The sequence below is a fragment of the Phasianus colchicus genome, chromosome 22, assembly GCF_987193195.1.
Source record: "Phasianus colchicus chromosome 22, bPhaCol1.hap1.1, whole genome shotgun sequence".
NCBI lineage: Eukaryota > Metazoa > Chordata > Aves > Galliformes > Phasianidae > Phasianus > Phasianus colchicus.
Genome location: NC_143457.1, coordinates 6393705 through 6412087, shown reverse-complemented (window position 1 = coordinate 6412087; position 18383 = coordinate 6393705). Strand labels below are relative to the sequence as shown.

At 47.3% G+C, this 18383-nt stretch overlaps 1 protein-coding gene across 6 annotated transcripts in view; it reads right to left on the bottom strand.

The window, feature by feature from the left end:
- PRDM16 (PR/SET domain 16) overlaps nucleotides 1–18383 on the bottom strand; it is a 324486-nt gene that overhangs the window by 109227 nt on the left and 196876 nt on the right. For all 6 annotated transcript variants that reach the window (XM_090123147.1, XM_031613660.2, XM_031613664.2 and 3 more), the window contains one exon: nucleotides 10286–10635. In XM_090123147.1, coding sequence (XP_089979273.1) covers nucleotides 10286–10635 — 350 coding nt within the window. The remainder of the gene's footprint in view (nucleotides 1–10285; nucleotides 10636–18383) is intronic.

Genomic DNA, 18383 nt, shown 5'->3' with positions numbered 1-18383 from the left:
TGCTCGAGACACGCCGATGGGTTTGCTGTTCTTGTGCTTAGAAACAATCCAACATCCATCACTTTCCATCACACGGCACCAAGGCTGAGGATGAGGAGGAATTCCTGTACCCAAGCACTGCCTGTTCTTCATCCGCGGGCTTCCACCATGTCCGCCACCACTCGGACTTGTGCATCTCAGACCGACTTCATTCATCACTTCAGCAAAGTGTTTGTTAATTAGGGACACTGATGCCCCCAGCCATCAGATGCTGCTCAGCGCTCATCTGCCCGCACAAGCAGTAAACCAGGCCAGCACTGATTCTATCTTGAGATACAAGGCTTTGACACCTTGAAGTCCCTTATCCCCTAACGATGTAATTATAGACAGAAAAGTCCCACACAGCTGCTAGCAAACCTCACGTGGATTCAGGCCAGAGATGTGGCTCTGCTTGGGGCTGTCCTGCACACAGCCAGGGCTGGATCTGACCAGAAGGTTCTCCTCTGGGCACTGCTGCAGTTATCCCCAGGACACTCTTCCAGCAGATTAAGAGCACGCTTGAAAAGACCCAGACTTCAATGCAGCATGCTTCCTGAAAGCTGCTTAGCATTTTATTTTCTTATGCCATGCCAAGTGTCTTCTTTCTAGGTAAATGCTGCAGATCTCACTGCTGACAAGATCCCAGATGAGGCAGAGATGGGGAGAATGTAACTGATGGCTGTTAAACACCCACCTCCCCCAGTTCCTTCCTTCTTGTCCATTTGCTTAGAACCAAGCGAGCATAATAGCAGCAAAGTGCTCAAAGTGGTTTTCAGAATCAGGCAGTGAGAAAGTCAATATGGAGCAGGGTGTCCATTTGTTTTGATTTATCTCACTAACTTCAATTGACAGTTAATTCATCAGAGTAGGAAAATGCCAGTCTAGTGAAAACACAACTCGTGAAGGAGAGAGAACAGAGTGGAAAACAGAGTGTGTGGGTAATGCAGGTAATAAATTAAAAGATACAGTATCAGTATTTTATCAGTCACATTCTGAATTCGCTGTATTCCTACTCTTGCCAACTACAGTTCATAGTGAGCAGTAAATTTAAACGTGTGTTTACTGATACACATCACACACACGTTTTGCCCTTACAAAACACAGAGCTGGGTGTCATCTCAACAGCAGTGCTTTTGCATTATTAACCTCTTTCAATATGAGATTAAACACCACCGCTGCCGCATGCAGAAAAGATGGCATCAACTCAACTGCAACTTCCATAGCAGTAGCTGAAAGACTGCAAAAGCAGAACCACGTTATGGAAAAGCAACACAGAAGATGCAAAGAAGCCTGGACTTTCAGTCAAATGCCCAATCAGAAGTCTTCCAAAGGTTTATAAGAAGTCTTTTTTTTTTTTTTTTTTTTTTTGTTACAACCACCAGACTCTGCATTTCAAGAGCTTTTATTGCTCTGAAAGGGAAATGCCAACTGCTGTGCTGGGATTTATTGGTAGATAAGGTTACAGAAGATAGGGAGGTCTCGCAGCCACGCTCGCCCAGCACACGAGTGGGGCTCCTCATCACCTCACACCAACTGAATCCAGCTTCCAAGCATCATATGGCTGCTGTTCACCACTTGCTACGAGCAGTTTCTTCAGGATAGAACCATAGAATCATTAAGGTTGAAAAATCATTAAGCCCAACCCACCATGCCCACCAACCGTGCCCCTCAGTGCCACGTCTACCCTTTTCCAGAACACCTCCAGGGACGATGAAATGGTTTTGCCCCTCTGCTCATTTCCCTGATCCACATCCCTGCACTTCCATCCTCTGCCCCCTCCCTCTTCTCCACCACAACTTCAGCTATACCAGAAGCCAAATTACATTCCAGAAGTGCCAAACCTCCCTGCATTTCTGCACGTGGTCATTGCTGCCAGCACGCAGCTCACGCTCTGCCCAGGGCTGGCTGCACAAGATCCCCGTGCAATAATGCAGGAAAAATCACCACCACCACCACTGTTCCCAGAGGCTGAGCCAGCAGAGCTGCGTTTAATTCTTCCCTTGCAAAAGCTTTCAGCTCACCTCCCCTAAAGTAATCCACCACCACGATTCAAGTTCTATAGATGAGGATTTTTGCCTCCCCTCAGCTTGTGCTTCAGCAGCAACGCTCCCAAGTTGTTCATCGACCCTTTGCTTCGTCAAATGAAAGATGAAGAAAACCAAAAGGTGGGAGAACTGAAGGAATCTGCAGCCCCGTGGCACAAGGGGCAGCGTTACCCCATTCCAGAGCAGCAGCTCTGTGCACACAGCCGTGCCGACAGCTCCCCTCATTAAGGGCTCTGCTATTGGTTCCCCTCCTCACTGCAAGCCCCTCGGATTATGGAGCTGTCAGCTCCAAGTGGCTCTGCTATTTCACGTTGGCCAAGTTCACCTTAAAAAGACCTGTTCTCACAGCACTGAAGTCACGCTCCCGCTGACATTTTTGCTGCTTTGCTGCACAAAAAAAAGACTTTCAGTCCAGACAGACGTGCCATCCAGTTGTCCGTGTTTGCTTTAAGTCAACACACCGCTCGATTTAAATTCACCAGACACCTTTCTGGCTGCTCTGCCCGGGATGCAGCGCTGACCCCGGGGCCCCGGCAGCGCAATGTGTGCCAGACCCAGCACAGGGCTTTATCCGGGTCCCCACAAACCTCTTCTTTCCCAAACATTTGGCTTTGGTGATTCCCCCCGACCCCCCCGCCCCTTCCCTTTCCCTTCCTGCAAGTTTAAGGCAGTTCACCACTTACGGTCATTTACAGCTTACATCTCAGTAAATCCAGAAGGTGTCTGATGAAAAAGAGGGACTAGCCAAGCATCTTAATCCCCCTGTTCATTCATGCTCTCTGTAATGTTCTTTCAGGCCTCTGCTGAGAGACTGGGCTGAAATGAAGGCTGATAAATTAGTCTGGAGGGAAACAAGGCAGATTCTGCTTGTAAAAGGTCATTCCAACTTTGTTCTGGGTGAGGGTTTATCTTGACTGCAGCTGCGACAGACAATGGCCGGGGCCTAAACGGCAGAAATCCTAGCTCTGCTCATGAAATTACTGTGCTGATAAGGGAGAATGGACTTCAGTGAGATCTAAATGGGAAAAGGGAGGTGGGGGACAAGGGTGAAATGTAGGTATTTTTGAACATGATTGAACAGGGATGGCACAATGAGATGTACAATTAAAGCGACGACTTGCCCGGGCATTATCTGAAAGTGAGGAAACATACTGCTGGTAATCAGATCAAAAGGGACAAAATGCCACTTCTGTGCTGAGCAAAGCACCCCGGAGCAAACACGGGCACGAGGGGCTGAGCTCCCATCGCAGGGGGGGCTACAAAACGCTTCGAACAAAGGTATTTCTTAGGAAACAGAGCTTCCGAACCGCTGCATCATTGATTACACATCACCCCATCCCAGCAGCAACAGGAGATTTCCTTCATTAGGAAGGAAAGGCTGCCAAGAGCAGCCTAAAAAAGCCTTGCTGGAGCGTGTGCGCGAGCAGGGCATCTGCTGCAGGGAACGCTCCTTGCTGGAAAGCACTTTCCTTTTTTTAAGCACGTTTTGTGCATTTCTGAGACAGAGGATAAGTGATGGCAAGTTCCGACGGGGCCTCCCAGCCCCGTGTGTACACACATGGACTTGCCTCGCCGCAGAGATGCCTCTCCTTTATTTACCCGGCCCACTTGAATGTGCATGTCTCTGATCAGTGCAAACACATTAAATGGTCGCAGCGCACTGTCACCAGGCTGGAACCCGGTTAAGGTGAGCAGCTTGCACTCAGCCCTGTGCCTCAAAGCATCTCGTTATCTGTTTGCCTTCAGAGGGGACAGTGAGAGCCAGGAAATGTGAGAGCTGCACAGGCGGGTGCTCACAACGCTGGCCTCAGCCACGACTTGAAAACAGAGCACCCAAATCAGGAGTAAAACTGCCAGCAACACCCCGATGCCCAGAAATGTTCCTTCTGCTCCAACCAATCCCTCCTCGTCTGCCACCAGACCTCCTCCTGCAGACGTATTCCTTCCACTCACTGTTCCTAAATGGGACTCAGAATGAGCTTCACGCCTTCCCTGCACAAACAGCCCGTGTTTTTCAAAGCTGCGAATGTTCAGTACAAGGGCTGTCTCATTTTGTAGAGGTCCCAGCACTTCGCACTGATGAAATAAACAAAAAGTGGAAAGGATGAATAATTAGCTGACATGTTAACAGGTGAGGAACAAAGACCCGACTATGTGCTACTACTTAAGAAAGAGCAATAGACCCAACTTCTCATTTTCGTCTCTATGTACAACAACATAAATCCTTTTGCGTTTCTGGAGCCAAATAAGAAGCAACCAAAGTGCCAAAATGTGAGAAGTGCTAAAATCCCACAGAGTAAGAGTCACTATATTTAGCAGTTCTGCAGATCTGTGGGGCTGCTCCCTGTTTGCTATGGGAAGAGAAGGACAGTGCCAAATTATGCAGAGAACGTGATTTCCCCTTTCTATAAAAGCAATTAATGTTTTACTCTGGAAAATCTCCCGTTGTTCCTTTCCTCCTTGCACTGCACAGATTGAGGTAAAGCAATTTCACTTAAAGCCATCAGACTTCAGGACTAACCAGGAACTCAAGTGAGGTTCACTGAAAGCTCTGCTGATGTCCCAAACCTCAGAGCCCAAGCACAGCCCTGAGCATTCAAGCCGTGACTCAAAGCCAAGCAGCAGCTTGCTCTGGTGCCTTAACACAACGGATACTGGACCTCAGAGCTGAAGGAGAGCCTTTCCCTGGAGAACAACTGAATCAACATGTGAAATCCTTACCAGACAGCCTGCGGGTTCCCTACAGAACATGGGCTCCCATCCTCTAAACGTGTGCTGCCCACCTGCACCCCCAGGCACGTCCTGGTGACCATGCAGGAGCAGCCAGCAACTACAGAGCAAATTGCTTTGCACTGCTTCCACCTTCTGAAAGTGCAGCTGAAATGGTCCGCGAATGATGCCTCCTTTCACGTCCCACACATATTGAAGGTTTAATTCTATCTTATTGATCATTTCCCTTACAGCAGCCTCCTGTGTCCCAACGCCCCATCAGCCCTGCACTTCTGGGAGAGGCCAAAATAAAGGCTGGATTTCTATGAAGGTTAACATTCCAGAGGAAGAAATAGTTCCCTGTATTCTGCAAGTCTTTTGACAACGAGAAAGGGCTCTTTCTCAAATCCTGTGGCATACATTGAGTTATTCATGGGATTTTCTTTCCTTTTTTTTTTTTTTCTTTTTTAAGTATGGATGATAAAATACCATTTCAGAAGCTGGTATTCATGGATGTGTCTCGAAGTCGAAAAGAAAATATTTATTTCCTTTTTCTGCTTGTGAATCAGAACGTTCTATTTAAAGAAAGTGCCCTCTGCCGGATTGCTCATGAGTTATTACCCCTTATGGAAATAAAGGAGAAATATCTGGAGGTATTCTTAGTCATTCCCTTTCCCTGTCTCTTCTTGTTTTTTCCCTAATTCCTTATATACCCATGTTTGAGAGGAGTGCCTAAGATAGAGCAAGACATCTCGGCATTCCCGGGCCTAAAAAAGACTTACTCTTTTAACCCTCACATCGAGGCATCTGCTGAAACGTAGGAGAAGGTTACACATTTCACTCCTATCACTTCGGGTATCAGTGGATGCACTTTTAATTTTTATTCACCATTACAACTGATACAAACGCTCCCCACCCTCCAGATTTATCTGTAGGGAGTGGGATCTGCCCTCGGTACACTGAGCAGCTCCTTCCTTTAGGCTCCAGCCTAAAGCCATAGCTTACATAGTCTTATAATGCACCAATGGGTTCTAAGTACAGAGTACCAAGGATGGCTGGACAGCTGTACCAGCACATCTGGGCTGTACCAGCACATCTGGGAAGTCCCAGTGTGCTCGTGTGTTCTCTATTCCATATGAACCCATAGACTCCTGCTTTTTCAGAATTATTCTAGCCAAACAGACCTTGGAAAAACGGTGAAGTGACCTTTGATGGGACAGACTTTGTGTGTGTAACATGCCCCACCTATGGCATGGCCAGCACACCGCCCTCCAGCACTGCTCCCCGCAGGAGATGAGATGTGGCAGTGAGAGCAGCCATCCCTCAGCCCTTCCCTGAGCCACAGGGGCTGTTATGCTCTCCCCAAGCCAAAGGGAAAGGCAGAGGCTGGAGAAGATGAATGAATCAGAAGACGCGTGAGGAATAGTTACAAGGAAATGTCATCACATCCTTCCAGCCTGCGAGTTAAAGAACAGGAGCAAGGGATGAGCGCAGAGAGGTCCTGAGATTTCTCTGCTCATTTAAAGCCCTGTATCTTGTTTCAAAGCAGGACAGACAAGGACACGCTTTCTTTAACAAACTGTATCGGCATTTAAAGTGAATTTGGGCAGCGTGTTCTGCTAATGGGAAGCATGACACAGCCATCACATCTAAAGAATGCTTACAGTCCCCTTCCTATCCTAATATTTCTAAGAGCTGAGGAGATGCAGCACAATTCTCCTCTCGGCGATCAATGCCAGTCCTGTAAAGCCAAATTTCCTTGGCATTTATGAGCACTTCTAAAAACAAACAAACCCAGCAACGTTTAAGCACTCTGTTTGGTGGGAACAAGGAGGTTGAACTCCTGCAAATCGCTGACACCAGAAAGCATGCTCAAAAAACAGCAGTTTTCCACTGGCCCAGATGTGAAGCCAAGAATGCTGCATCTTCAGCTGCCAGCTCTTATTTTTTGCACAGCTATTCCTCTTTCATGGGACAGTTTCTATCTTTGCCCTGGTGGAAAGGAAAGCACTTATTTTGCATGTGTTAAAAAATAAAAGCCTACCTTGTCTTTATGAGTCAGAACTTCAGCGTTCTGTTTCAGCAAATAGTTTCTTAAAATGAGCATTAAAACAAAGGAATTCACAACAACAGTGTATTATCACCCAGCCTTAACCCACTCGCTCCTGTCTGCTTAAAATCAAAGGCACCCAAAAGGATGGGGGAAAAAATCCCATCTCTTTTTCTCAAGGTGGCTTTCTGTGCCCTGTGAATTTTCAGGCTGTTAGTGGAAACAAGTAAGCTGACAGTTGCAGCAAACAGCATTCCTGTAGGTCCTTTCCAGCCTTGATGGTTCTATGATTCTAAGATTCTTTGCCTCCTGGAAGGAGATGTTTGACATCAGAGCTGGGTCAGGATCAGGCAGTTGGGCTGAAGAAGAGCAGAGCTCTGTTTGCAGACAGCAGCTTGTGCTTCCCAATGACTTGGAAGAAATGCAGCTTTCTGTTCTGTTTCAGTTTCATTTTCACAACCCCAGTCCTGCCGGCTGGAAAAGAGAAGCTATTTCTGCAGTGTTCATGGTAGAGCAGAGATCAATTGCAAACCAAAGCCCTTCAGCAGATCTTCTAGATGTCCAAAATCAATTATTTTTATTATTATTAATGACATCAGAAAAAAATAAAAGTGCTCAGAGGGCAGATGTGTGCCTGCCAGGGCCCAGCAATGCCTCCCATGCAGCAGCACCAGCTGCAGCTTCCCAGGACCCTGACATGGTGCTGATGCTGCCCACAAGCAAACAGCATTCCTTGCTATTAGCAGTGCCAGGGACATGCAGGTGAGTTGGTCTGACAGCAGATCTGCTGGATGAAGGGCAAGAACTCTTTGGGCAAAAGGCAGAAACGCTATTAAAAGTAAGAAACTGCTGATCATTAAAAACAGACCCCCCAAAACACCCAGGTTTTAGGACTGTGGGTTGGACGGGAGCATTACCCAGAGTATAAACAGCAGGCAATTCAATGAGGACTTATCAATGAGTGGTAGTTGGGGTGTAAAGAACAATTATCCTTCCAAAAATAAAAATGACTGATGTAACTGATAGAACTGACAATTCCGACGTAACGCGCCCATTAGCCAGCACTGATTCATTATCAAAGCCTAATGAAAGCATTTGATTTCGAGCCATTGTGAGTCCAAACCACAAGTTACAGAGACGCGCTGTCAACGAATGAATGTCAAATTGCAAAAGGCAGATTCCTCTTGGGGCACAACAACACTGGACCTGCGAGGCTCATCGCCGCTGCAGGAAACAACAGGCAGAGGCTGTAGGAAAGCGGGCAGAAGTCTGATGAACGTGGCTCAGAGGGAGGGGAAATTTCTCCCTTTTCCTCTGCCTACTCAACTTTACTGACAAAGGACAGAAGTGTTTTCATGGCACGGATGCTCAGCACGAGGAAAGCTGCTGAGGACATCGCTCTATGGCTGTTCCTACTGAGGACACAGCTCGGTGCCAACACGCAGGCAGAGGCAGAGTTTATCCCAGGGATTCCTGCTCAGCACAAAGGCACCCCTGCATTTTTCTCAAGGGAAATGGGAAGGGTTGGAGTGACTGCAAGTTTCTGAGCTGTTGTAGACATATTGGGAAGTGAAAGGCTTCAAGAGTACCTGCAGGAACAGGCAAGGTCAAAGGAAAAGCGTAGGGGTGGGTTAAAGCAGTGTTTGAGGACACCTGATGGAGGACAAATATTCCTTCCTTTCAGCTAGGAAACATTCCTGTCCAACAGGAGAACAAAAGCGCCGCAGAAACGTGAGAGGGGCCATGGAGAAAGAAAGTTTGCTCGTGCACACCACAAAAATAAACACTATCACAAAGTCAATGGAGACCGAAGTTAATGGATACGGCTTGTACCAGGCCTGGCGCTCCGTGCGTAATGGAGAGAGGGAACAGATCTCAAAACCATGAATGTAAATACAAACCTGTACCAGAAATGTGAAAGACAAGGACAAAGTTACGCCAAGGTCACAAAAGAAAGGATCTGCACTACTCAAGTTTGGCCTGACTTCCAACAGCCACAGAGGATAGGAGCTGGTGCAAAAAAATAACCTCACAAGCCTTCGTTTAAAACATATTTAAAATGAAAAGTAAGGTCAGCTGTAAGTGCTAAGGTCCAGAAAAACACAGCTCCCACCTTTTTGCAAGAGCAACTTCCACACTGCAGCCTACAGAGAACCAGAATGGTGTTTTCCCCCAGTGCAGACTGCACTGTCAGCAGGTGACCCCGAGCTGCCCATCGCCAGCCATTGCCAACTACATATAAACAGCACATTTTGTTCAATTTTTTCCTTCAAAAAACACATTCTGAAGGCGACATGGCAATACCGAGCAAGTATTCTGCCACGATAATTCACAAGAAGGCAACACAAAGACGAGCTCAGAGGAATGCAGCTCTATATGGAGAGGTGGGGGATGGAAACTCAGCTGTGCATCCCCTGTATTAGGAAAGAGAAAAGGGGACTGAGCTCCAATACCGACCCAAACTCCCATTTCAGCCCTTCAGGAATTTCCTACTGCAGAAGAATGACAAGATGGGGCTGAGCTTTGTTTTCATGGCAAGCGTACCCCGCTTCTTCATGCAATTTCGCCACGTTTTGAAGGTAAACCAAACCATCTGGACACAGCTCCTTGGGCTTCACAGCACTTCGCTGTTGGCCCATTTGCTGAGACTTCAAAAACCAGCAGTGTAAATACAATCAGACCATTTCAAACCGGGGCCTCGTTTTCTAAGCACCCGTGGCTCCTGCCAGCACATTCTGCTTACGGCCACGGCTGCATCTCTTGCTTCCATCCCACCTCTGTGCTCCAGCAGTAAGGGTTGCACACCAGAAAGCAGCCGAGGAAAGGGAGGTAAAACTCCATTCCTGCATATAACGTTCTGCTGTGCTTAGAACCTGCTTTAATTTAGGATTAGCGCCTCCCCCCAAAGCAGGGAGAAAGACACAGGAGTTTGGGGAAAGCGCTGTTTTTTCCCACTGAACGTGAGTTTTGTTTAGTTCTGAGGGGGAAAATGACTTTTGCATTCCTTTATCTTTGCTGCAGAGCAAGAGCTCAAGAACATCTAGGGTGTTAATGGGTACATGTTATTTTCTATGACCAGTTAATAGTGCCTGCACAGCTAACACGGACTGGAAGTCAAAGGTAACACACCCAACTACAGAACATGACGCGACTAATCATATTTCTCCCATTGTGACAAGTCCTGAACACAAGCTGAAAATGACAAGCACTTTGAGGAGTGACCCAACATCATTTGAAAGCAACCTTCTAAAATGGTGCTGGAGCAGCATTTGTAGCCCCAGTCGCCATCTGAAAGGATTTCTGCTGCTTTTTCAATAGTGCATGGAACCTTGGGTACAAAATCCTCGGGGATATGGCATTAGCAAAGTCACTACCTCTGTCCCCAGTCGGCCGGGACTCAACTTGCTTTTATGAACAGTTTGCAAAGACAAATGAATGTGATTACCACACTCGGCACGCTTACCTCCCATCCAAAGTTTGTTTCCTTTAATGTGCTCCTTTGTACTGTCATATAAGGTCCAAATCTTTCCCCAACTTCAATCTTCTTTTTGGCCCAAATCCCTAGCCCTGCCCCTGGAATCGAAGATTCTCTGAGTTCAAAATCTGGTGGGATTGGAATGTCATCAGGAATGTAGACGGGAGCTTCATAGGGCGAGCCCTCCTTGGGAGTGAAGTCCTCGCTGGTGGGAAAGGGTGATGGAGGTCCGACAGGGATGGGGGACATAATACTGTCCTCTGTTTCCTCCTCTGCACTTTCGCCAGCAAGGAGATCAGGGTCGGTCTCGTACATATTATTTACAATCTCGCTGTCACCTAAAAGGGGAAACAGCAGAACAAAACACACTGAAATACCCACGTGAACATCAATTAATCTCTTCTCGGGACAAAGTTTCACAAAGCCTAGCTCACACACGTTAAGGATAGTAGGGGCAGGAAAAAAGGCAATCCTGTCCTGCAGAACGGAGGTGGGGCTGAGGTGAGGACATCCATACTGGCTGCCCCGTGCTCAGAGACAGCTAGGGGTGGAAGGAGCACGAGCTGTGTCAGTGTCTCGCAGTAACAGAAAGAGGGAAGAACACACAGAAGAGATGTGCTCGAGGCTCTCTGCAACCACTTTTTGTTTGAACTGGGCCGGTGTATTTTGAAGAAGAAAGGAAAAGAGTAATTAAGGTAAAATCTGGCTTCGGTTTCTACAACCACAAAGCATAAGCCATCTGAAGAGCTTTCATCTTCCTTTATCAAATGTAAAGAGACTCTGTATGCTTGGGATTGGTGATGCTCGTGCCTAAGCTTTGCTCCAGTCCCACAGTGTGGGCAAGATATGGGTGGGAGCCACCTGCACTGCCAGCAGAACTGGAAACCACATCCTTTAGAAGCAACACCAGAGCTGTGGGGCTCAGCATCCTTGGGGCAATCCTGGAACCCCACAGCTCAGAGCCCAACACAGCACTGGGAACCACTGCAGCAGGGAATAGGGGCAGCTGCCTGTGTGTGTTTGTGTGTGTTTGGGGTGCACAACCACGCAGGAAAACCCAAAGGAGAACAGCCTTCACCCTGCATGGAGCTGCACGTTTCCATTTTTCCCCAAACAATTAAGAAATGAGCACTGTGTCAGTGAGCACAAATTATTACGCTTCAGAGAATTACAAGTCAATTCCACCACTAAACCTGCAACAACACACACGTCCACTGTCTGGTATGCTACCAGCACGAGCTACAAATATTCTTCAGCCATCCCCCCCTCTTCCATTACTTTCCAAAAACAAGTGATTACCAGGATGCAGTGAAGGACAACGCAACAGGAGGTGCTCTGAGCACTGGGCATGGGGCCATATTGTCCTTTAGGCTGCGAACGACCCGCTGCCTCCTTCCTACCTCTGAGCTCCACATCTCTCCCTTCTCAGTTTTTGAGGATGTCACCTCTTAACCTCTCAAATAAGCTGCACGGGATGGAATATCTTCCACTCACGTGCATTTTCAGCCCTTTTAAGACTCCTGTCTGAATCACTGGTGGTTTTTCAACAGCTCTTCTGGACTACCCGTGTTAGAACCAGCTATAGGATCCCAGGATTATCCCATGAAGGTATCCAAAGGAACGCTCCTGAAGCCAGCAGCCTTCATCCCAGGGATGCATTCACCTCTTCAGACCACAGTGCTAAACACGGCCTTGGGATTTGGAGATCCTTATCACACCCAGTGTGAGACTTCAACATCATAAGTGGGACTTCAGCGAGCAGAGCTGGGCTCACATCCCATATTTCCTATGTCTGAAACACGATGTATGTGCTTTTATATTTAGCGCATATATATTTAGTTCTGGCTTCCCAGGGCACAAGGATCATCAATGAAGTTTCCTTCTAAGTAAAAAAAAAACAACATGCCAGTCGCTAAGAAATTATGGCTGTATAAAGAAAAAACAGTTCCTATTCAGATTGCATGCACTGAAAGTTACTTACAGCTACAACATAAAAAGAAATCCATAGTTATTAACCGCAAATTAATGCTGAATTAATAAAAAATACAGGTCTTCTCATTAGCTAGTGCATCAGCTTCATAGCATACACTTCACCATTAATTGAAACTCAGCATGCATTATTATTTCCTTCCAATTCCAGAGTTCACAGAGCAAAAATTTATGTCTGTTAGTGCCCAACTTTACTATACTAAACAAAAGATACTGTGTCTACCGGAGGGGAAAGCACCTCAAGGTATTGCAAACAGTGGTTAGTTATGCACCAAAATATTATTCTAAGAAGGTAGTCTCGAGGCACAGCTCCTAGAAGAGCTGCACTGAAATGCAGAATCAAATTTAATAGAGTGAACGGTGCAAAAGCAGTGGCAAGCAACCAAGGTGGATGAATGAACTGCCTTGGAAAAAGGCAGGCTTTGAGGAGGCAATGAGCATTGACCAAATAATCAGCTGAAATTTCCATTTCAGATTCTGGGAATAAAACTGGTCTTAGACAGAGACAGCAATGATGCCAAGCATCAGCACAGGCATGGAAGGACCCTGAGAAACAAGAGACGCGAGGTGTTCTCAGCGTGTAGAGAGCCAAAAAAAGGGCCAGTACATGAGGGATAGGAAGAGTGAAATTGAAAATGGTGGACTCGGAGGGTCATAAGGTTTGGGGATTTTTCCAGGAGGAGTCAACTGTGAGGCTACAACGTTCAACTGGAACGGAAACGGAGCTTTTTTCACCCGAGAAGAAAAAAAAAAAAAGGGGGCAGGGGAGGGAAACAGATGAAGGGGAAAAGAAAAACACATTTGTCATCTAATACAAGGAGCTGAAGTATTTTGGGAACAGATTTGCCATCTCTCAATTAAACATGAGGCAGCATGACTGTGCTTTCATTGCGCTGTAGCTCCCACTATGATAACAAGCCCAACAACCGCCCCATTGTGGGCACGGCGGATCGAGAGGGACTCCCACAGTGCATGCTAATGGCTGAGCTCTGTGCATGGGGCAGCAGCACCCAGCACAGCTCCAGCTCCCACTGCCCACCGCAGCAGCAGCATCTCCTGCACCCTCAGAAGGCACCTCCTGGATGCAGGGCGCATCTCCTCCTCTTTTTTTTAATTTTTTCCTTTTAATGCCTAATAAAGATTTTCCTGAGCTCGTGCCTAAGCAGCCCAGCAGCAGGCTTCGCTAGAGAAGAGGATTTTGATTCATTTGCCAACTTTTTTTTTTTCTTGCTCTGGCCTTCTTGGAGCACAGAGGACTGCCTGCTGCAGCCTACAAACATTTCCTCTGCTAGAAAGTGCAACCCTCCTTACTCAAACATGTCACCAGAAACACGCTTTCATAAGTATTATGTGCTCCATAATCCTGAACATACTTGTGGTTGCTGTAAATGTTTTCTCTCCTGGTATTAGCAAGTCAAATTATTTTCTCCTCTATGATTAGCCTCTTTTGCACTTAAGAAACAGGAATTCCAACCGAGTTGAAAAGCAAAACTAGGTTTAGTGGAGCATGACCTGTGAAAAATTGCAAATGACACAAGTATAAAGACACCTCACTTCTGAGCACCGTTAATTCTGATATGGGATAATCAGGCCAGCTCTGATTAAATCTGAATTTACTCTGAAGCTGAGCCCAGATCTCACTCCGTGTTTCAGGAGAGGTCCTTGAGTGCAGGTAATCTCTTCCTTCTGCCTTTTCACTCACTAAATTGAGTCTCCTTAGAGGGCCCAGGACTGGGAACGTGACCCCTTCTCCCCAAGCAGCTTCACTGAATGCAACGTGACCATTTGGGGAGTGAAACAACTCCTGGCAGAAGTTCCACCATCACCCATTGAGCAACATGCAGACAGATGCTCAGCAATGCACACAGCTGTGTCGGACGATGGAAGGATGCGTCTCAAGGCGAGAAGGGTGGAATTTTGCCCAGTTGAAGCCTGTGGATACCGTGAGTTGGATTATTTTTTGTCACGCTGGTGTGTTTAAATGCTTAGAATAATAGCTGGGAATAAGGCAGAGAGATTCAGTTCAAGGCACGTGTCTCAGAAGGGGCACTGAGAAGCACTCTCGTGTAGCACTCACTGCATAAGCTCAGCTCTGAAGCACTGAACCTGCTCCAAAAGAGCTTCCCCAGATGTGAGCTAGGTGTCACTAAAACATACAGATGTGTGCACGCATCTCCCCGGGCCACAGCTATTCCAGGAATCTCAGGCAGGTTCAGCAGCTGGGGTTTACTTCTGATTAGAGCTGATGCACCTGGGAGGAGTCCATCTGCTCACACCAATTCTGTGCTATGAAACCTCCTGGATTTCTGCTCATCACGTTGCTCACAGTGCTGCAATCACTGCAGCATCTTCCAGCTTGCACTCAGGGCCACCTGTCCCCCCCCCAGCACTCCCCTCCACGCTGCTCTGGCTGTAACACGAGTGCTAAAATACAGGCAGGACGCATTTTGCAGCTCAGAAACCATCTCCAGTTGCAGTGAGTTTCCCCACAACTCGTGTGACACTTAATGGTGACAAGCGTGCTGTCCTACATCTGCCCCTCTCCTAGTGGCAAGCACTGCGCAATGTCTGCTCGTGTGAAAAGTGCTACAGAAATACAACTTGACCTTATTGTTATTGTTCATGAAACTAAAATTAGTCCTTCAAAGCTCGCTAGTGAAATTACTCTGTAAAAAAGAGCCATTGAAAGGTTGTTTCCACAGATAATCAGATATGGGCACAGGCTTAAAATCTGTGTGACACCAATGAGGGTCCTGCAACAATGCGGGTGCTGCTTCAGTATTGGCGAGAGAGCTCATGAATAATCTATTTAGCAGCTGGAATGAAAGGAAAAAACTGAATGTTAAAGGAAATGTTGGTAAAAGGAACAATGTGCCAGATTTAGGGTGATGTTTTTTGGGGGAGGGGGGTGTTTGTTTTTTTAGAATATACAATCCTGCTACAGAAATGCCCATTTATCTGAGGTGCGTCAGGACTTTGCTCACTCCCAGAGCATCCCAGCTGGGAAACCTGCAGTGCACACCACGAGCTGCTCCACCGACCTTGAAGCAAACACAAACCCGGGCCCAGAGCTCCATTCCTTCTGCAGGCAGAACTCCCAGCGAGAGCAACGGGGATATTAAGAGCAAAGAGAACGCAGGGCTGAGCCCATAACACTTTTGTCATCCTCCATGGCATTGTGCTGTTGGCTGACACACGGTGACTTTCCAGGCTGAAATTTGGCAGGCGGCTCCAGGACGGGATGCTCACAAAAGCTGCCCATTTGCACTTGTGTGTGAAAGAACAGCGGGCTGAAGTCCACAGCACTGCCAGGTCAGAGGATCCCTCTTGGAGAAGTGGTTTTATATTAATGCAACATACATGTTAAAAAAAAAACACACAACAACACAAAGCCCAACCACAGAAGCTGTCATTCTCTAAATGACAAGGAGAAAGATTACAGGTGCATGCTGCATTCCTGCTTTGCTTCCAAATAATCCAGCTGCAGGGCTACGTTAGCAAGAAGGCACAGGATGTGCCACCCCTCCAGGACACACGGCCGTGCACGTTTCTGACTGCAGGGTCTGCACCCATTTGCTGCACACTGGGCATCTTTCATCAGGAAAAACAACACCAAACATTTTTAGGACTGCTTTGCAGCCCAGTAGAGCTGGGAGGAATCGCCAGCATCACAGCCCAGTTCAGCCAGGAGTGCAAACATCTGCGCTTATGCATCATGTGCTGAGCACTGCCAGGGCTTGCTGCCTCTCAGCACAGTGCTGCCCACCTGTAACCACCCAGGGCTGGGGGTGGGAGCACCCAGCAGCACCCAGCAGCACCCAGCAGCACCCAGCAGACAGGGACTCAGCGCAGCGAACCATTGCAGTGATCAGGTTGCCACCTGATGGTCACAGCTGAAATACAATAGAAGATGGGAAAGCTCGTCCCTACCGTCGTGTTATCCGTCTGCACTGGGTGATAAGGCTGCTGTCTGTGGGTCTGAGCACTTGGCAGCTCTGTGCGCCAGCACCCAGCATGCGCTGCCCTATGCAGGCTGTCCTCCTGCAGCTGCAAGCAGTGCAGAGCCAAGCAGCCCAGGTGCCCACGCACACCCCTCACATGGGCTGGGTCTGCACAGGCCTTGGCATGTAGAGCAGCACTGCAAAAGGTTTTCCACGCAGCTCCAGGTGCCCCAGAGAGGAACGTACATTTTTCTTTGAACGACCGTTTAGAAACATTTCCCATTCCTTCCTGAAAACCCATAACTTTATAAGCTGTTTGAGCTGGAAGGCAACAGAGGAAGTAAAGGCACGCTGCTTGGGTCAAGGTGCCGTGGTGCCCAAGTGGTGCAGAAGAGAGATGCTCATTTTGTGAAGAGACATCTGGAAATAGGTAACAGAGCCTTAATCCCACAGCGCTTCCATGCAGGACTGCCAAGTTCCTGCTGCAATCCAGCACCAGCACCTCGCAGACCTGACCCACAGCAACGACGTGATCCCAATGCACAGCTCACAAAATTCCCTATTTATTTACGCCATTGAAATGAAGTCAGGAAGAGATGCAAGTTTTCCCACTTCCCCGAGTGGAATTTCAGAGGAAACACATCTCCTGGGTGGGAGCTCTGTGGTCACTGCACAGTGGGTGCCTCCGCTTATCGCTCAGCCCCTGCAGGCTCTGCCATTGCTGCTTCGGGACATAATGCACGTGCCTTCCCCCATTTAATGCAGAACCACTGTGGAACGCATTAAAAAACAATTTAGTCCTGGAGAATACCACAAACTGCAGAGTTATTCAGGGAGGGAGACAGTGAGGGATGAGACAGGAGGGGACGGGACGAACGGGGAGGAAAAGCACTGGGAGGAAACTCAGCCATAGTGAGGTTTCACACTTGGGAGTCTGTTTAATCTTGATTGTAATGGCAGCCCTCAAAGCAGGTCGGGTTATTTGATGCAAAACAAGCAGAAGATAACTCGTGTCACAGGTGTAGGAGCACAGAGCAGAAGAGTTAATTGGAAGGTTTTTAATAACCATCCTACAAAACAGCCACTGCGGGACTCAGCTGCAAGAGGAACAGGTAGCAGAGATTTACAGTGCGTTTGGTTAAAAAAAAAAAATAAGCATTTTCTTTTATTACGGGATTTCTGCTGGCAGAAATAGAGAATATGGCTTGAAACAGTATTTCAGTGTGTTCCTTAACACGTGTTTGCCTCTAGTAAAAGCAGCGGGGAAAGGGTCCAAATTGCTCTCCACTAAATGCCAGGATTATATTTCCAGTAGAAGTCAATTTGAGCATCACAAGCATTCCCACACAAGGTCCTTTGAGAATCAAACTCTTAAGAGGATGCTGCTGTCCATGACTACACCTCACCTGATCCCCGCGTTCAATATTTTGTTTTACGCTTGAACGTAGACGACGTCTCTTCAGATGGCGAAAAACTAATTGAACTGTACTTGGATGGAGGACACACAGTGGGTGCTTGGAAGCCAAAAAAAGCTCTATTATCTCTTCATTAAAACCACTGGAAAAATCTGAGCCTTTGGGATTTCTGTCCCTCAGCTGCTTACAGCACAACAGCTCCAACGAAGCGTCGCAACAAATGCACGCTGTGTGACACACTTGTACCAACCACTGGTGAAATGGAAGTAATGAAATACAACAAAAGTCTGGAGAGGAAGAGGTGAAAGAAGACAACACGGCAATTCGGAAAGAAAAATCCTAATTGCTTTGCAGCAGTTTTGCTGATTCTTGCTTCAAAGTAGCCCTGTTTTAAACCTATAAAAGTGTGGAAGCGCTCCAGTTCGGCAGAAATTCTTTCTGTTGGAAATGCAGCAAAGTTGAAGTTTCAAAGCATGGCGAGATAATCTCCCCACTGAGAGGAGCGGCACCTATTTAGAATCAATAAATAAATGCAGCCAGAACAGCTCTCCAAAAACTAACAAATGGAGCCGGGCATTTCTCTCAGTCCTGGACGTCAAACCACAGAGCAGGAATAAAGCATTTGCAAGCCTCCAAAAGGAGACCTTGCAATTGGAATTCACATCTTTGCCAAGTGAAAGCTTTTGGGCTGTTGTCACCGTCTCATTGTCATTCCGCTCACTCTGGGTTCCCCCGGGTCCA